Genomic DNA, 21,025 nt, shown 5'->3' with positions numbered 1-21,025 from the left:
CTTAAAATTTAGTTTCTGTCATTCTTATCTTACATGACTAGGTTAGTTTATTCATTGATTTAGGATAGGCATTTAGGGTTGAATTTATATTTTAGGAGTTAGTTCTCTAGGTTTCTATTTAAAAACACCAAAAACAACAATCACTGCTTCTGCACCACTGAAAATGTTTTCTAGTTGTTTTATGATTGATACAGATTCATGAAATTACTACCTAACAAAGGAGTCTGAAATGAAAGATAACCATCAATCTCTCTAGAGAGGACACAATGAACTCAACAATATAGACAAAATTCCACCTGGTTTTCAAAAGATGAACCCTGAAATGTTAGATGACAAAAAAAAAAGGTTATATGCTCTAGAGAAATCAAAATTCAGGTACAATTTTCAAAGGTTGAAAAGGCAAAAGATTAGTGATGAAAGAAGACCCGAGTGAAGCAGAAGAAGATCCAAGCGAAGAGGAGGAAGACCCAAGATTTATACAAGGAAAGAACAAAGAAGAGGCCGGAGAAGATAATTTTCAACAACCGATGACATACCGGCTGATAGGACTTGTAAACGGATCAATGACAGAAGCCGATGGAATGGTAGAGATTGTTCAAGTGAAGGTGGACAAATTTACCTTCCTCGCTGATATGATTGTGATGAAAATGACATATTACACTGAATGTCCGCTACTTTTGGGAAGATCTTTCCTTTCTGTAGCAAAAGCACTAATTGATGTTGAACCAGGAGAAACCGTACTAAGGTCTATAGTGAGTTCCTAACATATACTATTTCAAAAAGGCTGTCAAAAAACTCAATTGGTGTTTTGGTTGCACAATACTGAAACTCACATGAGAAGCGGCTTTTATTATTTTGGTTGCCATGGTAGTGCTCCACTTTGTTGTAACTTCAAGCTTCCGATTCTTTTGAAAGTTCCTAATGGCATCAGATTGATGCTATCTCCTAAGTCGCATAAAACTTCACCGGTGAAAACACCAATAATGGATACTGAATGTTGAAACACCTTGGATCCTCCAGCTTTTGAGGCAGACTTTTATTGAAAATAGCGCAGAAACTTTTGGTTAATGGAACTTGTTGCTCTTAGGTTGGCTATTGCTTCTTCTTTAATAGTGATTGCAACTGTTTCATGCAATAGGGATAGTGTTATACACATTAGTAAATATGAAATGATGGAGGCTGTGGCAAATTATTTATGTATCTAAATAAAAATGAAGAAAAAAGTAATAATCCATGATACTCCCTCATATTATTTAAATTTACATTGTAATTGTATACTACCAAATAAATAATTTACAAATCAACTTTGCATTTGACCTTCTAAAAACCACTTCATCACATAAGCACATAACTTGAATACTCAAATATTACATTCACCAACAAAAAAATGGAAACATAATATCACAGTCTACTTCAATCTTCATCTTATTATTAATTGGGAGCAAGTTCTTCAAAATTCCCATATCTTGAAGCTGCAAATCCAAAGGAAGCTATAGTTCCTACATGAACAGCAAGGACAGCAGAAAAGAGCTGAACATTAGCAATCAGTTCACCACGAACCTCACTCTCCTTCGAATGACATGTAACAACATTGTCCTTCATGCTACAACCGGACGGTAGCATAGGGCCAAAGAGAACAAAAGCGGTCTGATAGAACCAGATTCCTTGCAGTGTTATGGCAATGCCCTTACATAAATCGACTGGGAAACATGTCGGTAAAACGGCTCCGGCAATTGAAGATAAAATACAAAGACCAATCAGGAAGGCGAGGAGGACATGATAATAGCCTTCTAGGCCTCTGTGAGTAGTTGAATGAAAGTTAAAGAGAAGATATTCTGCAGTGAATGCTGTGGCAGCAATCCAACAAAGAGCACCTTCTGGCAAGGGAATATATCTACGGAATAAGATCAAATTAGAGGATGAAAATAAATAACCATAGCTTAAGGATAAAATAAAGTCAAACTGCTCACATATAATCTATAAGCTATTTTGATAAGCTATCCTTAAATGTTAATGGAAATAAGCTGAAAACAATTTATGAACATGTCATAAGTTGTTTCCATAAGCTCTCCCAAACAGTCTAACAAGTGCTTATGCCAATAGATAAACTCAAATAAGCTTATGCAAACGGGGATGGAAAATATATAACCAAGTTTAAGGACAAAAATGGCATACTCAGGTATTTTGACAGTAATTACTTTGCCATTACATAATACAATAACAACCAAGCCTTATCCCACTAAGTGGGGTCGGCAAAGGGCAACCCGGTGCACTAAAGCTCCCGCATACGCAGTGTCCGGGAAGGGGTCCCACCATTATTGGTGTATTGTACGCAGCCTTACCCTGTTTTTTACACAAGAGGCTGTTTGCCATTACATAATGCATGTGTTTAAATTAGGTTTCATAACTAATGATAATCATAAACAGTCTGACATAAATATGTTATTCAGATAATGATTGAGGAAGTGAAAATGGAAAAGAAGGAAAGGATCGGTGCTTGTTTGGTTTGAGAAATATTTTTCCATTTTTTATTGGTAATTACAAAAATGTCACCTTGTGTTTACTCAAAACTAAAACACTAACCAATAAACTAAGACTTAGTAAAGCATTGGTATGAGGAAATTGCAAAAAATGAGGATTATCAGACATTTAAAACTTAAAATTTCCCTAATGTGCATGAAGTATGCATGACTTTCCTCATGAGAGTGGTGAGGTATTAGATTAAAAACCTAAGTGTGTGTATTATCACATATCTGTCTGAACCCAAGAATTTGTACACTCCACTTATAAGCATCACCATCTCCTTGAAGACAGTAAACAATATAAACTCAGGAAAAAAAAAAACATAGTTATCTAATATCTTCACAATTTTCCATAGCATCTATTATCCCCAAATAACATGTAGAATAACAACATTAGTAGTAGGTTGTGTTTAAGGACCAGGAACATAACAACAACACCTAACCTTGTCTTTTCTGAGAGCAGGGAAACAACGCCGAAGATCAAAAACATCAGAAGCATTCCTGAGTGCTCAAAGTTATTCAAGTAAGTGGAATTCAAGACTCCACCAACAAAAAACTTCAGTTGTGTTGCAACTAAAAGCTCAACGCACAAGTCAATGAAAGCACCAAATGAAATAACATAGAGTTCCAAGTACTTGAGCCGTCCTTCAAATCCCGGTACAGGGTTCCAAGCTCGAACTTGGAATGTCTTAGGACTTGATACATATCTCACCACAGAGCACCATATATGCCATACTCCAACAAGAAGAAATAAGGTTCCAGGCAAAATATGACCTATGAAAGATCCCATTTTTCTGATTTACTTTTACCACTCTCAATAAATAATTCAAAGTTCACTTAGTACTTGTTTGTTTCTTCATCCAGCTTGTAAATCTTGTGTCTCCATGTCCTTTACACCGCAGTTTTATGAAGGTAGAAAGTCAGGCTACAGTCTCACCGCATAGCTGCGTTCATGCCACCACAAGAACAAACATGCACTTAATCAACTGGATCCTTGAATGACTCATCAGCTGATCATAGCAACTAATAAGTTTCCATCTTGCAAACATACCAACTAATCCTGTTTCTTTTTTTAGATAAAAGCAGTCAGTTCAATAACATCTTATAACACGTTGGAATCAGAATACAAACAACTTATGTATGCTTTTACAGATTCATGTCAAAATTTTGAGCTACTTTGCCAACTATTTCTACTTTGAAAGAAAAACGGAATTTCATCTTTTTGCTACAATTTATATCTAGGCAATGTTATAGACACGACACCGACACTCATACTGACTGACATATGTAAGTAGGCATGGGTAATAATTTAAGAAAATAGAAGTGATTGAAAGTAATCACATGTGTCAGTGTCGGATGTCAGCTAACACATGTCAGACGCGAGACACACCTTCGAATCAAAATATGGGTGGTACATATTATATTGTAAAAAGCTTCCTTTCCTTTCTTACAATCAGAGTCAATGAGGTAACCTTCCAAAGATATCCTTCATACCACTTGACTTTTTCAGGAAAACTAATCAAACAATCCCTAATTAATTTTCAGGGAAAACACGAATCCAGTTTCTTAGAGCAAATTAACAAAGATTACAAATCAAATTTGTGATAATGACAGGTCAGAAAAACAAAGCATAAAAGAGAGAAAATAATGTAGATTAGATATAGGTTTTGTTTTACTTACTGTATGATATTGAGTTTGAATACAGAAAGTAGAATAGAGAGAACCCTTTCAAATTCAACTCTTTTTCTAATTAATTGATCTGCTCAATCATTCACCAATATGACAGCTTCAGTGTTGTTGATGACAAAAAGGGAAGCTACTGTAAACTACCGCACAATTTGTCTAGAAAGAGTATAATTTTACTTTATTTTTATTTTAATATCTTTATTTTTATTGATTTTTTTTTTTGTATCAATATATATATATTTCTTTATGGCTTATTTACATTTTTAGTCCCTTAACTAATTATGTGGTTTCATTTTGGTCCCCTAACTAATTATCGTTACAAACTGGTCCCGCAAGTCTGTTCCATCCATCAGTTAAGTCCCTTCCGTCTGTTTTAAATTAAAAACCGTTAAGTTGTGATGAGGTGGCAAGTGTGGGTTGGGAATAAGGTTTTTGAGAGATTTGTAGAGAGAGAAAACGACATCTTCATCTTTCTCTCTTCTCCTGTCGTTCCTTTCCTTCTTCATTCTTCCCAAAATATCATTTCTTCTTCCTGCCCTTACCAACTTCAAATACTCTTCACTAAACAACTCATCATGTCCAGTGTTCCAGAATTCGAAAACCAACTCTATGCAGCAAAGTGGAAACTCGTCAGCTTCGTGTTATGGATCTATTCTCAGGAGAAGATCATGTAGAGACTGTAGATGTGGTGAAAAACAAGTGTTGAGAACTGTTAGTGATGTAACCAATCCGAATTTTGGGAAATTTTTTTTTGGGAAACAATTAATGAATTTCTTTTAAGTTAATGTATGATTATCTTGTGAATCAATGAATGGTTTCATTCTCTTCCAATGTAATTGTTGTTTGGCTTTGATTTGACTGAAATGAGGGCCACGACATTTTTGGTTTCTGTTTCTGTCATTTGGTTATTAGGCTTGTGTGATTGTATCTACATTGTGCAGGGTACAATAGTTGTGTCTGTGTCTGTTAAGAACATGCTACCAGGGGAGGCCTGCAGCGGTTTCTGCTGCTGTTTCGGTTTGACAGGCCAGAAGCAGTGTTGTGTCCAGCTGCTTCGGTCTGGTTTTTATGGTGAGGGCAGCGGCTGTTTTGCTGGTATGCCTGCGTGGGTTATGCAGGGCTGATTTGGTTGTTTAGCAGCATGTTGTCAGTTTTGCTGTTGGCGTTAATTTTGTGCTGGTTCAGCTGCCTGATGTGTTGACCAGATTATTTAAAAGGTTTCAGGTCATTTAAAAGGTTTCAGGAACATGCTTTGTTCAGATAAGAGTATTTGAAGTTGGTAAGGGCAGGAAGAAGAAATGATATTTTGGGAAGAATGAAGAAGGAAAGGAACGACGGGAGAAGAGAGAAAGATGAAGATGTCGTTTTCTCTCTCTACAAATCTCTCAAAACTTAACGGTTTCTAATTTAAAACAGACGGAAAGGACTTAACTAATGGACGGAATAGACTTGCGGGACCAGTTTGTAACGATAATTAGTTAGGGGACCAAAATGAAACCACATAATTAGTTAAGGGACTAAAAATGTAAATAAGCCTTTCTTTATATATATTTGGTTGTCTTGTAAATTATTTAAAAAATAAATAATTGTTCAAATATCATACCTTTAATAAAATATGTCATTCTTTTTTTAAAAGAAAAAGTTATTGCTAACACATTGCAAAATATGTGAGACATTTTTTTTTTTGCCAAGAGCAAAATTAATTCGAAGACTCGAGACAAGTTTAAAACACCTTAAAATAGTCTTTGACCTAAACATTCTCCACTATTGCCTTTCTTTCTTATAAAGAGAGTATCATCACAACAATGAAGGTGCGTCAAAGACAAATTATAACTCTCAACTTTAAAACCCATAAATAAACTTAAAACATCCACCTTCCTAAACTAAAAAAATAATATTTTACTTAAGCTCTCTCCTTTTTGAAGATTGGAAGTTTGATTCGTTACGTTATGGAATTATATCACGTTGCGTTATGTAAAATACGATATACTTTTAAAACTAAATATTTCAGACTTGGTTAATAAGAAAAAAAATACAATAAATTTTACTTACATAAAATGAAAATTAAAACAACACAAAATAAAAAAATTGACTATATTTTTGTCAAAAAAATTGACTCTAGAGAATTATTTAGAAAAGTTGAATTCAAAGACGCTTTAATGAGTCAAATTTCTTAGGCTAAAACATGGTATTGGTCCCTGCAAAATAGGCCAGTTTTGGTTTTAGTCCTTGCAATTTTTTTTTATAGCTTTTGGTCCCTGCAAAAATAGGCCAGTTTTGGTTTTAGTCCCTGCAATTTTTTTTTATAGCTTTTGGTCCCAGCAAAAATAGGCCAGTTTTGGTTTTAGTCCCTGCAAATTTTTTTTTATAGTTTTTGGTCCCTGCAAAAATATGCCAGTTTTGCTTTTAGTCCCTGCAAATCTTTTATAATTTTTTTATAGTTTTTTTTTGGGTTAAATATGTTTTTGGTCCATATAAATATACCAACTTTTCGTTTTAGTCCCTCTAAAATTTTCCTTCAGCTTTTAGTCCCCCAAAAATTTTCCATCTTCACTTTTGGTCCCTCTTTTAAAGTAAACTCATATCTAGAATTATTATTTTTTAACAAAATTTTGCAGAAAAATTCATAATATTATAAGGATCACTCCCAAAAAAAATTAGATTTTTTTAACAAAACATGAATTTAATATGAATTTTTATATTTTTGACGGTTAAAAATTCATATTTAATTTATGTTTTGTTAAAAAATTCTAACTTTTTTTGGGAAAGATTTTTACAATATTCTACACATTTCTGGACAATTTCATTTAAAAAATACAAAAATTAACTCAAAAATAGGGACCAAAAGTAGTGATTGGAAATTTTATAGGGATTAAAAGTTGAAGGAAAATTTTAGAGGGACTAAAATGAAAAGTTGGTATACTTATAGGGACAAAAAACATATTTAACCCTTTTTTTTAAAAAAAAATTAAAAAATTCTGGAAAATTGAAAAATTAATAAAATTTTTTTAAAAATTCTGGAAAAATTAAAAATTAATAAAAAAATTGAAAAAAATATTAAAAAATTCTGGAAAAATGATAAATCAATAAAATATTGGAAAAAATATTAAAAAATTCTGGAAAATCGAAAATGTAATAAAAAAAATTTAAAAAATTTTAAAAATTCTGGAAAAATTAAAAATTAATAAAAAAATTCTGGAAAAATAAAAAATCAATAAAAATATTAAAAAAATCTGGAAAATTGAAAAATTAATAAAAATGAAAAAAATTGAAAAAACGGAAAAAAAAAATCTGGAAAAATTAATAAAAATAAAAAAGGATTAAAAAAATAAAATAATCTAATAAAATGAAAAATAATGAAAAAATTCTGGAAAATAAAAAATATTCTGATTAGTATATATGTCGAAATTTCGAAATTCTGGAAAAAATGTATTTTTCGAAATTTCGATTAGTATATATGTCGAGCTTAGGTTTTTTCAGTGTATTTTTTCCCTTATTCTCGGTTTATAAATACACAAAAGTTCCCGGAAAAAATATTAATGAAAATTTCGAAATTTCGAAAAATACATAAAAAAAACCTAAGCTCGGTTTATAAATACACATATTTTTTCCCTTATTCTCGGTTTATAAATACACTAAAATTCCCGGAAATTTTTTGAGAAATACTAATGAAAATTTCAAAAAAATTTCATTAAAATTTCATTTTTCCAGAATTTCATTTTTATTTTCGAAAATTTAAAATTTCATTAAAATTTATTTTCCAGAATTTCATTAAAATTTAAAATTTCAAAAATTCCATTTTTCCAGAATTTTAATTTTTTTAGAAAATTTTCGAAATTTTATTTTTTCCAGAATTTTTTAATCTTTTTTATTTTTTCCAGATTTTTTTAATTTTTTCCGTTTTTTTCAATTTTTTCATTTTTATTAATTTTTCAATTTCTATTATTTTTTCAGATTTTTTTATTGATTTTTCATTTTTCCAGAATTTTGTAATATTTTTTTCAATTTTTTATTAATTTTTAATTTTTCCTGAATTTTTAAATTTTTTTATTAATTTTTCGATTTTCCAGAATTTTTTAATATTTTTTTCAATTTTTTATTAATTTTTAATTTTTCCAGAATTTTTTAATTTTTTTATTAATTTTTCAATTTTCCAGAATTTTTAATTTTTTTTTTTAAAAAATTATAAAAAAAATTATAAAAGATTTGCAGGGACTAAAACCAAAACTGACCTATTTTTGCAGGGACCAAAAACTATAAAAAAAATTTGCAAGGACTAAAACCAAAACTGGCCTATTTTTGCAGGGACCAAAAGCTATAAAAAAAAATTTGCAGGGATTAAAACCAAAACTGACCTATTTTGCAGGGACCAATACCATATTTTAGCCAATTTCTTATAATATAGACATTAATTTATTTGCAAGAAATTTCATATTTTTGAGTTTTTTCTTAATACTTTTCAACCAAAGCTTTAGAGGCTAAAAGTGTCCAAACAAAACAAATAAATTTATCAACTAATTAATAATTTTTCATTTTCCTAATTAATCTTTGTCTTTGAAATGACTTCTCTAATTGTAACAAAAAAAAAAAGACTTCTCTAATTGAAGAGTTTGAGAGGACCATTCTTTTGTACTTGAAGATCTTAATTCATAATAACTGTTGAACCAAACCAGAGTTGGGCACGCAATCTTCAGTGCATAATTTAGATGATTGTCTTGATCTTTAAATGTATCAATGACCTAGATGATTGCTACGTCATATATTTGAACTTCACGAGAATGCAGCTGACCATTTAGATGATCATCATGTTCAAATGATTGCTTGAATTTTTTATTCCAGATGATGCGTTTTGTTGACAATGTGTTGACCGACGGATTTGCTTGCTTGCTTGCTATGAACTTGATCAACTTGTCTTGTGTTTGATGACCACTTGTTATTTCCTTAGAATCGGATAAACGTCTTTTTTGTTGGAACGTTCAACTATTGCATTAAGACCAAATGAATGATTTTATTCCTTTATATATCTTATACTTACCTACATGTTTAAAGGCACATTTAGTAGACAATTTGTTCCTTTATTAATAGTCTTGTTATCATCGAAATATAATACAAATACCGTTCTTTGAACCTACGTGGTTCTAACAATATAATCCAATCCATTCAAACTTTCACCTTTGACAATCATAGCAAAGGCAACGTTAAGGGTTTGGGAAAGGTTCCATTAAAAGAATATGTGACATTTAGGTCAGAAAGAAAGAGTAGTACCAAATCTTCATCTTTGAATTTTCGAGAGTTGCGTATAGCATCACATTCACAAAGTCTATTTTTGTATGATTATTTTATACATACTCATTTTCACATACCCACACTCATAGTTATTCGTTACTTTCTCTCAAAAAAAAAAAAAAGTTATTCGTTACTAGTAATTTACAAATCAACCTTACATTTTTGGCTTTCTAAAAACCATTTCACCACACAACTGCAGCACTTATTTACTCCAACATTACATTCATAGACATACACAAAAAAATGGACACATAATATTAAAGTCTAATTGATTCTTCATCTAATCAAAGCCTTAATTAGGAGCAACTTCTTCAAAATTCCCATATCTTGAAGCTGCAAAGCCATAGGAAGATATAGTTCCTACAAAGAACAACAAGGACTGCAAAAAAGAGCTGAAAATTAGCAAGCAATTCTCCATGAACCTCGCTCTCATTCGAATGACATGTGACAATATTGTCCCTCATGGTACAACCGGCCGGTAGCATAGGACCGTAGAGAACAAAAGCTGTCTGATATAACCAGATTCCTTGTAGCGTTATGGCGATGCTACTACATAAATCGACCGGGAAACTGGTCGGAAGAAGTGCTCCGGCAATTGTAGATAAAATACAAAGACGAACCAGAAATCCAAGGAGGATATGATAATTGCCTTCTAGACCTGTGTGTGTTGTTGAGTGATAGTAAAATAAAATATACTCTGTGCTGAATGCTGTGGAAAATATGAAACATAGAGCACCTTCTGGTACGGTAACATATCTACGTAATAAATATAATAAGATCAAATTAGAGGAGGGAAATAAATCATATGCATTTGGATTATTCACATTAGAACAAGAAAAGGCCAGGAACATAATAACATCAAAAACATGTAAATAACCTTGTCTTTTCTGATAGCAGGGTAACAAAACCGAAGATAAAAAAGATCAGCATCGTTCCAGAGTGCTCAAAGTTATTCAAGTAAGTAGCATTCAAGATTCCACCATAAAAAATCCTGAGTTGTGTTCCAATCAAAAGTTCAACGCACAAACTAATGAAAACACCAATTGAAATAAAATAGAGTTCCAAGTGCTTGAGCCTCTCATGAAATCCTAGTACCGGATTCCAGGAGCGAACTCGGAATGTCTTAGGGCTTGATGCATATCTCACAACAGAACACCATATATGCCATAATCCAAGTAGAAGAAACAAGGTTCCTGATAGAATATGACCTATGAAAGATCCCATCTTTCTAAATAAATAATTCAAGTTCACTTGGTACTTGTTTATTTCTGTGTCCGGTTTGTAAATTTCGTCTCCCAATGTTATTTACAGCACAATTTTACAAGCTAGAAATTTAAGCTTCAGTCTCGCAGCACGGCTAATTTCATGCCACTGCAAAAACAAACATGCACTTAATCAACTGGATTCTTGAATGTTTCTTTAGCGATCATAGCAACTAAAAAAATCTACACAAACTATAGCTATTCCTGCTGTTTTGGCTAAAAGCATAGGCTGTTTTCAACTTCGAATTATAACTTTTTGGATAAAATTTCACCATCTTGTTATAGCATGTTGGAATCAGAATTCAAGCAACTCATGTATGCTGCCATATCTACTGCAAGAAAAATGGAATTTCATCTTTTTGCTATAGTTTATATCTAAGAAGCACCAGTACAGACACCAGAAATGACAGTAACACTGATACTGACCGTAAGACATAGGTAATAATTTTAAAAAAATAGAAGTGATTGAAATTTGAACGTAACCATATGTGTCGGTGTCAGAAGCCATTTAACATGTGTCTTACACCCAACATGCCTTGAATTTAAATGACGGTGCTACATACTATATCATGAGAAGCTTTCTTTCTACAATTAGAGTTATTGAAACATCTTAAAAAAATCCTGTCTAGGGAAACAAACTAACAAAGAAGGATAGTACTCATTCAACCAATACTAGTTCAATTCTTCATCTAGAAATTCCGTTGAAAAAGACTGTTTTTTAGGATGAATTCGAAAAATTCATTTTCAGGGAAAACACAAATTTAGTGTCTTAGTAAAAATTAACAAAGTATGCATTCAAAATTTGGATTAATGAATGGTCAGAAACAAATAAATCAAAGCAAAACAGCCATCAGAATTCCGAAGAACCCGTCGTCAAACTAAAAGATGAAAAATTAAGAGGAGCCACTAGCCAAAAGAAAAGGAAAATTAGAAGAAAAATCAAGGAGTTTCATCTGAAGTACATTTCCATTCTCTTCTTTGAATACAAAAACCTACAGGAGCAAAAAAGTTGAGACTTGTTTCTCAAGTTACATGATATGAATAATCAGGCACCATATATAGTGGGAATAGCAACGGAGGGTATCTAAAGAAATAGATAAGAATAACGTAGATTAGATAACTTATTGTAGTAGTAGTATATATAGATACTTATGGTATGATTAGTCTGGATGAAGAAACTATAATAGAAAGAAAACTACCTTCTGCTCAACCATTCGGGGAAACAAATTATCAAACTTTATTGCGGAAAGGCAAGGTAACTTTCTTTGTTTCTGATCCGTCTGATATATCAAAAGGTCCAAAATATGCCGTGTGGACCTCACTGTTTCTTAAAGCAAAGCTCCATAGGGAACACATAGTATCCTTGTTGCCACAACGGCACATTACCGCCGATGCTCCACCCAGTCGCTGCGAAACTTTCTGCATCATCAACTGCTGTCGCCACATTCATGTTCTTTTGAGCACAATAGAGGTGAGAGTATGCTTTGATGCATAGGTATTAGGTACTGTTACGGTGAGATACGACAGTTTAAGCAAGAAATAAGATACAGGTATGTCAATACAAATATGTGAGTTTTTTTACATATATAATATAAGATGAGAGCTAAATTATTCCATTTACAACAAAACATCAAAGTAAAATTCTAAGAAGTCGAAAATTGTGTTAGTTACAACAACAAAGAAACTCAATATAGGGTTACACTTGTGATAAGTGATAACTATTCATAATTAAGGGTCATCACAAGTGTAACCAATTTCGATGGATAATTATGAAACTTCTGAATAATGGTATCACAAGTGTAACCAATTCTAAGAACTAATATACGACAAAGATACAAATTTCACTTGCAACGAAATAATGAAGTACCATGCACACACCGATATTTGGATATGTACCACTGAAAGTCTGAAATGTATATTTCACCATTTTACAAGTATCGTGCATCATAGGGAATATGTTTTGCTATGCAAACAAAGAAAAAAATTGGTGTGCTTGCTTGCCATGGCACCACGACAATGTGTCTGTACCTTTTCCATAACAATTTTGGAATTTTTTGGGTATGTATTCCGTAAAATTATATCCAATTCAGCAAATTAAAAATCATTTCAAATCTATAGGGCTGGACAGAATATCCGTACCCGCCCGAAAACCGGCCAAACCGGTGAAACCGTGACCATTCGGGTCGGGTGTATATGGACCGCGGGTTGGTGATTCATGCTTTTTCGGTTTTATACAGTTATGGACGGTCAGATTCGGATTGCAAAAATCAATCCATCGGTACCCAGCAACCGACCGATTGTATGCCAGGAATGATAAAAATTAACACTTTTACAATGTGAAAGCTGGCTTGCATAGGGAAGACGTGTTGTCTCTCTCAATTTTCTTGGAACTCTCAAAAACTATTCACTTTCAAGGCATTAATTTATGTCTATTTTTAATATTTTATATTTTCAAATCACTACTTTATGACCATAGTCATTGCACATCAGCATACACGCATCACATCTCCTGCTGGAACTAGTAGTCCGCCACTACTACAACTACAATTCCTTCAGATCTGGAGCTTTTCTTCAATCAGCTCCACAAATCTCAACTCTTTCTTCTTCTACTTCTTCCTTTATTATCAACACAGACAACACAATCCTTTTCATTTTTCACATGTAATAAGTTGTGAATACCTACAAATCCAAAACCTTTCTTCCTCATTGTTATTTCGTTTTTTCTGTAATTTTTGTACCAGAATCCAAAACCGGCGGAGTCCGGCCGACCACTCGCCGAAACCGTCGAACCGCCAACTGTCGAAACCGTAGGCTCAAACGGACGGAAACGGACTGTAATATTCACACCGTCGGTTTGACCGGTTCCGGATTTTGAGACCGAGAACCGCCCCGAACCGCTCGTTGTCCAGCCCTACAAATCTACACCTTTCTGTCACTATTACAAGCAAAAATCATTATTTTAAATTCATTTAATAAATGAGGTATGCTAATTGCATGAATTTAAAATATAAATTTTTTCTTATAATAATGATCGGAGCGAGCACAATTGAAACTTCAATTTCACGTAAAAAAGAGAATGAATTATTGACTCTTCCATATTATGAGTGGAATATTATAATTAATATTATATTCATCATTATTGAGCAAATATAGTGTAACATCTATATTTGACTTTATCATTTATAGATCTCCTTCAAAAAATCTATAAGTGATAAAGTCAAAATTTTTTTTTTTCGTAAATAGAGATAACTTTCATTAACCAAAACAGTTATTACAAACTACATGGAAACATGAAACACCTAAACAAAGAAACAAGAGCCAAGCTCAAACAAACAAGAAAGCCAATAGTCTCACAAACGAATCATTAGAGGTTGCATCTTCTTGCATTGCAGTCCTCTTATGTATACAATCATTTTGATTTGGTTAAGGAGTTGTTGAACAGACAAGTAACAGTTCCGAAATCTTCTATCATTCCTCTCCTTCCATATCATATACAGGGTCACACTCAACACCATTCTATGAGCTTGATGCATACCATTGTTTCTGTTGCAATGAGACTGAACATATTGCAAAATAGACTGCCAGTTACTAGTATTGATGCTCATATTCATCCATCTCATAGCACCTGTCCACACAGCATCAGCAAATTCACATGTAAAGAATAAATGAGAATGACTTTCATTCTCCTTTGTACACAGAATGCAAACCTGATCACATTGGATACCTACTTTTAGCATCCTATCACAAGTTGGCAGTCTAGCATGAATAATTAACCAAGTAACAAACAAACATTTTGGAGGGGCTGGATTATTACATATCATTTTCCTCCAACCAACCTTTGCAAACTCACCTCTTAATGCATCATACATTCTCTTAATAGAGAAATTATCTTGTTGATATACGCTGTCATCAACACTTGAAAGGGTCTTTGCAGGCACATCCATCAGTAGTACATTCCTCCCCTTCGTATAATATTCATGAACCCATTTCACCCATAAAACATCCTTCTTATTGGCCAAGTTCCAAAGAAGTTTACAGATTGCAGCTTGATTCCAAACTTTCAAATCAATTACATTCCACCCACCAGCTGTCTTAGGTAAACATATATGCTCCCAAGCAATAAGAGCTCTTTTGGATGTGCCAGATTTTCCAGTCCAGAGAAAAACTCTACAAGCTGTTTGAATGAGTTTTAGGACCTTCTGAGGAAGCACAAAAACCTGACTTCAATAAGTTTGAACGCCAAACAAGACAGTTTTGATAAGTTGTAACGTACCAGCATAAGATAGCAACTTAGAAGACCAATTTTCAATTCTACAAATGATCTTCTTCACCAAAGGTTGACATTGAATAACAGATAATTTTTTGGAGGACAATGGGACCCCAAGGTACCTAAAAGGAAGCTCACCTTTGATGAGATTAAACTTAGTGACAATAGTATCTTGAATACTCATAGATACACCTCCCAAATAAATTGAGCTCTTAGCTTGATTTGCTTTAAGGCCAGAAGCAGCACTAAACAAGTTAAAAGCTTCAAAAAGCTGTGAGACAGAATCCACATCACCTCGATAAAATAGTAACAGGTCATCAGCAAAACACACATGAATTAAATTCAACCTTTTACATCTTGGGTGGAAATGGAAAGCAGCATTTTTCCTGAGTTGTAAAAGGCACCTGTTAAGATATTCCATACATATCACAAAGAGATATGGAGATATAGGGTCTCCTTGTCTAAGACCCTTCTTGGCAGCAAAAGGTCTTGTCAAATCTCCATTAACATTGAATGTATAGGAGGCAGTAGTAAGACAAGCCATCACCCAATTTACAAATTTGTAGGGAAAACCCAACTCAAACATCAAATGTTTTATAAACGGCCATTCCACTGAATCATAAGCCTTTTGAATGTCAATTTTCACCATGCACCTTGGAGAAATCCCTTTCCTACTATAACTTTTGATTAGTTCATGGCTTAAAATAATATTGTCGAAGATCACCCTTCCTTTGACAAAAGCAGATTGGTTTTCACAAACAACACTATTTAAGACTCCTTGCATTCTGCTAGTTAACATTTTAGAAATAATCTTGTAAAAGTGATAAAGTCAAATTGATAGTGTTATTTTCTATTTTTTGGCACATAATTTATTGGGGACATTGACGAATCAATTGTGCTTTCATGAGGTATTGTGACTTAAGAGCGATCCATGCATGTGTATAGCGTAATGAATCACTACTTCTTTGCTTTCTCATAATTCTCATCTCATACTCTCTCAATTTAATTGTTGCATTATGTGTAATTCTTAAGAATAATTGGATTGATTTTAACGGTAAAATTAGTATTAATATTTACGACCGGCCAAACATAAAATGTTAAAATAAAATGTTTTTTAATACTAATTTATTAAATCCTTCAAAAAAATATTACTAATATATTAAAAAAAAGGTTAAATGCACATTTGATCCCCTATTTTCAAATATATGAAGTTTTGATCCCCTTATTTAACTTCTTTTTTTTTTTTTAATTTGATCCCGTATCTATCTGTTGTACCATTATGATGTGACAAGTTCATTTATGACGTCTTGTAAAAAAAAAGTTCATTTATGAGTTAAAATTCTATAAATAAGATGAATAATTGTTAAAAAATTTAAGTGCAAAGTAAAGAACAAATTTGAGAGAGAAAAAAATAAAAACTCTTCAAAATGAAGAAATAGTGGAAGACTCATTGAAAAAAAATAAAAACTCCATGAATGTTCAAAAGGAAGAACAAATTTGACAATTGTTTGTTATGAGAGAGAATGTACAAAAAAAAAAAGAATTTGTTGGAGAAAAAGATAGTAACTTACAAATGTTTGTTACGATCCTTAAAAAAAAAACAAATGTTTGTTACGATAGAAGTATAACATATTAAATTTATTGGAAAGATAAAGTGTGTGCCAAAACATAGGAATATATTGGTGGATTAAATTGAGGGTATAATAGAAAGAAAATGTGCAAAAATACACTTCGCTATTTTCGTGGTAATTTTCTAAAATGACACTTAAAAAGGAAGGGAGGGAGTATCAAATAAGTTTGAAATAACTTTTACTATTTTTGAGTAAATTTCAAAAAAATCAATTTTTAAAAATACAAAAAAAAAAATCCATTTTTTTAAATCTAAAATAAACGGACCCAAAGTAGCCAACAAAAACTCTACTACCCTGATCTAACTCTTGGATGAATTTGGAAGTGGGTTTTAACGTTCATCAAGCGAAATTCCCTTTTGAAAAATCGAACACAGCTAAAAACTTTCTCACATGTAAAAAACATTCTCACATATCTTATAACTTCTTCTCACCCTTTCTTATTCTAAAAACTATAATAATGAAAGTAATTTTGAGTGACAATTCTTAATATGTTTTATACCCTTTCTTATTCTAAAAACTATAATAATGAAAGTAATTTTGAGTGACAATTCTTAATATGTTTTATCCTCCATAAAATTAATTAAATAAAAAAGATTAAAAAAATTGGGCACATGACCCTCTTTTGTACCTTAAAAAATAAAAATTAATTAATATCCAAGCTTCTTTGTGATTATCGTTTTCATATCAATACCAATATAAATGGCACATTTTTCTTTATTAGTATTTACCTAACTTCTTTGTAAATTAAATTTAATTGTTTCTGAGAAAACATTGTCATAATGTGTAACATCTAAAAATGTTTCACAGCTCTATTGATCTATCTAATAGAGTAACTAACAAAAACTCTATTATTATTATTATTATTATTATTATTATTATTATTATTATTATTATTATTATTATTATTATTATTATTATTATTATTATTATTATTATTATTACTACAAAGAGGGTTGAAACCCATAAAAAAAAAAACTCTATTAACCGATGCAGCTTTTGGATGAATTTGGAAGTGGACTTTAGGAGTTTCATTTAAAAGGACGATTTAAGAGTTTCATTTAAAAGGACGATTTAAGATAGAAGAATTAAAACTACTATTTAATTGCTAGGAATTTTTAAAAATTCATTTGTGTGTAATTTTAAACAAATAATTTAAGCGTGCAACTCAACAAATGAACAATTACCTCACTGAAAAAGAAGTAACCATTCATCCATATGTTTTAACTATCTTTTATTTTTCTTCATTTGATTTGAGATAAAATATCATTTTATCTATTTTAAATTTGAAGATAAATTAAATGTGTGTGTTTAAATACAGTCTAAATCATCATTTATTTATATTATTAAAAAATATCCACCTTTAAAATTATGATTTAGATGACATAAGTATAAGTATGCAAAAGTTATATGCAAGTTATCACAACTTGGAAAAAATATCGTATAATTTAGTCTATTACAAGAGATAATACGGAATTTTAGACACTCCCACTCTCGAACCTTTACCCTCATATCCAAAAAATTGCAGCCACCATGTAGATCTAAGTGTTTGGTGGTGTGACGGGATACTTCAACAGTTTCTCCACATCACCGGAGTCCTGTGCAGATCTGTTGTCGGTGGCTACGTCGGCGTCTGCTTGGTTGCCGGTTCAGATCTGCGGTGGCTTTTTTCATATCTTCAATGTTCAATCTCTTTTCCTTTTCTCCCTTTTCATCCTAGCTCTTGTGTTCAGTTCAGCCATCCTTTTGTTTTTCGGCATCACGTTGGTCTTGTGTGGTGGTGAGAAGACAGCCGGCGACCTCTTGCGGCTGCACCACCTTCATCCACCTCCTATGAGGGTCTCGCTGCTGTGTCGAGACCTCTCTCTGTTGTTGTTCACTCTTTTTTGGTGGTTGTGGTGTTGGTGTTACTGTTCACGGTTTATGAAGTGGTGGTGGTTCAGATGGAATTTTGGTATGGTGGTGGTGGTGCGGTTCAACGGTTGTGGTTTTGTGGTTGTGAAGAGGTGGTGATGTTCAGTGTTTTTGGGTTGTTGGGTGCTGCTAGCCGAGTTTAGAGGTGGTGAGGGTGTTATGGCAGTGATGTGGTGAAGGCTTGGTGGGAGGCTTTTGTAGGAAGATGCTGCAGTGGTGTGTCGCGTGGACCGATTGGAGGTGGATGTGTGGTTTGATGGTTGTTTACTCCGATGGACGCTTTCCCATTTGTTACTGGCGGCCGACTATATACGATCTGGATAGATGTTTTTGTTTGCTGCAGGTTTCTTGGTGAGGCAGTTTGGCGGGGTAGTTTTATGCTGGTGGTGGTGGTTCAGTTGAGATTATGGTGGTGGTGGTGGTGGTTTCGGTTGAGATGGTGGTGGCTTGGTGGGAGGCTTTTGTAGGGAGATGCTGCAGTGGTGTGTCGCGTGGACCGGTTGGAGGTGGATGTGTGGTTTGATGGTTGTTTACCCCGATGGACGCCTTCCCATTTGTTACCGGCGGTCGACTATATACGATCTGGATAGATGTTTTTGTTGCTGCAGGTGTCTTGGCGAGGCGGTTTGGCGGGGTAGTTTTATGCTGGTGGTGGTGGTTCAGTTGAGATTATGGTGGTGGTGGTGGTGGTTTCGGTTGAGATGGTGGTGGTGGTGGTTCGGTTTGCGTGGGTGTAGGTAGGGGTTGTCTTGGTGTGGTTTGGATGGGTGGTCATGGATCTGGTGTCGAAACGCAATGCGGATGAGAGCTTTATCCGGGTGTGGTTGAGGTCGCTTGGTTAGGAGGTGGTGGCATCTTTTTTAGGTGTCGTTATGTTGTAACAGATGTTAGGTGATTCATCTTTTTAGCACAACTTGTGCGGGGTGAATCACTCTGTTTTTGAGTAATATATTCCATTTTGATTTGTTCAAAAAAAAATACGGAATTTTAGATATATAAAATTGTTTTGATGGTTGAAACAAAAAATTTAACGAGGTGAGTGATATAGAGATATTACACGCAGACAAAATTATTATGAAAAGATGATGAAATGACTAAAGTCAAATTTAAACATTATTAAAATAATTAATTTTTGATTAAAACAAAATTTTAATGACATATTATTATGCAACCCGTGCAACGCACGGGTTATATGTAATGAAATTTAAGAAATATACTTTTATTTCATTACTGTTTTTGATGATGAGTACAAAGACTATACAATGTGTATAAATACACATGAGGCACAACGGCCATGTGAGCAATATTAGGAAAGGCAGATATATAATATCATGGTAAATAAATCAAGGCTTTATGTGATTGATTTGCTTTACTCCATAAGTCAATGATATGCATTTAATAAGATTTTCTTCCAACGGTTGAATATTATTCCATGATTCCTTGCCATCCTTGTTTTGGTTAGTTGCTACAATTAAGGCAAGACTTGAGGTACTATTATTTTGGTTCTTTACACCCCCCCTCAAGGTTGGCAGTGATAAAGGATGAACGCCAAGCTTGTGACGAAAGGAAGAAAAGGAAACCTTTGACAAAGGTTTAGTGAACACATCTGCAATTTGTTGAGCAGTGGGTAGGTATCGGAGTCGAAGATCACCAGCAATAACCTTTTCTCTAATAAAATGATAATCAATGGCAATGTGTTTGGTGCAAGCATGAAAGACCGGATTATGAGACATGTGAATTGCACTTTGGTTGTCACAAAAAATAAGTGGACGGTGTTCAAGCTGTATGCCTAGGTCATGTAGTAAATATTGAAGCCATGTAAGTTCAGCTGCTGTGGTTGCTAAGGCTCTATATTCAGCTTCAGCACTTGAACGAGATACCGTGGGTTGTTTCTTTGAAGCCCATGATATGCAATGTGATCCAAAATAGATGCAAAAGCCTGTGGTGCTTCTCCTAGTTGTTGGACAACCCGCCCAATCTGCATCACAAAAAGCAGTAAGATTAAGTGAACTTTGATTTAAGTATCGAAGACCATGTGTCAATGTTCCTTTTATGTAACGCAAAATGCATTTGACAGCTCGAAGGTCTTTTTGGGTCGGATTTTGAAAGTGTTGACACACAAGGTTGACAGCATGGGTGATATCAGGTCGAGTGAAAGTGAGGTATTGAAGACTTCCACATAAACGACGATATTCAGTAGCGTCAACGGGTTTGTCATCATCAGGAAGTTGGTTTGGTTTTGGAGCAATGGGAGTGCTAATTTTTGAGGCGTGCAGCATATGTGCTCTTTCTAGAAGGTCATGGGCATACTTCGTTTGGGAAATTGTGATACCACCACAAAAGTGTTTGATTTCAATTCCAAGGAAATAATGAAGTTGGCCTAAATCTTTTAGAGAGAATTTCTCGTTCAATTGTTTTGTAAGGTGAGAAATGAAGGAAGAAGAATTGCCAGTGAGGACT

General features: G+C 33.3%; 1 protein-coding gene and 1 pseudogene across 5 annotated transcripts; both read right to left on the bottom strand.

Moving 5' to 3' along the window:
* Window positions 1-1,212: 1,212 nt before the first annotated feature.
* Window positions 1,213-4,368, bottom strand: LOC146900428 (uncharacterized). 4 transcript variants are annotated; one of them, XM_085738399.1, is made up of 4 exons: window positions 4,203-4,368; window positions 3,913-4,052; window positions 2,966-3,582; window positions 1,213-1,894 (listed from the first exon to the last, which is right to left on the bottom strand). In XM_085738399.1, exons 3-4 carry the CDS (start codon window positions 3,310-3,312, stop codon window positions 1,432-1,434), a joined length of 810 nt encoding a protein of 269 aa, XP_085594525.1. In that variant the 5' UTR covers window positions 3,313-3,582; window positions 3,913-4,052; window positions 4,203-4,368; the 3' UTR covers window positions 1,213-1,431. The 4 variants fall into 4 exon arrangements, with proteins under 4 accessions (XP_085594525.1, XP_085594524.1, XP_085594523.1 ...); XM_085738398.1 differs by lacking the exon at window positions 3,913-4,052 and having other exon boundaries at window positions 2,966-3,588; XM_085738397.1 differs by lacking the exon at window positions 3,913-4,052.
* Window positions 4,369-9,279: 4,911 nt separating this feature from the next.
* Window positions 9,280-11,139, bottom strand: LOC146900427 (uncharacterized; annotated as a pseudogene). The gene is made up of 2 exons (XR_015023811.1): window positions 10,372-11,139; window positions 9,280-10,250 (listed from the first exon to the last, which is right to left on the bottom strand). The product of XR_015023811.1 is annotated as an uncharacterized LOC146900427 (transcript).
* Window positions 11,140-21,025: the final 9,886 nt, after the last annotated feature.

The sequence above is a fragment of the Medicago sativa genome, chromosome 8 (assembly GCF_051527215.1).
Source record: "Medicago sativa cultivar Bolivia chromosome 8, Bolivia_mono, whole genome shotgun sequence".
Lineage (NCBI taxonomy): Eukaryota > Viridiplantae > Streptophyta > Magnoliopsida > Fabales > Fabaceae > Medicago > Medicago sativa.
Note: the sequence above shows the minus strand (reverse complement) of the source record. Positions and strands in the feature narration are given on the sequence as shown.

What these genes read in the sequence shown, in the direction of transcription:
- LOC146900428 (XM_085738399.1), bottom strand. Translation starts at nt 3,312, where the DNA reads ATGGGATCTTTCATAGGTCATATTTTGCCTGGAACCTTATTTCTTCTT. An exon ending in CTGCTCTCAGAAAAGACAAG is followed by an intron (nt 1,895 to 2,965) that starts GTTAGGTGTTGT and finishes CTTATTCCGTAG; the next exon opens with ATATATTCCCTTGCCAGAAG.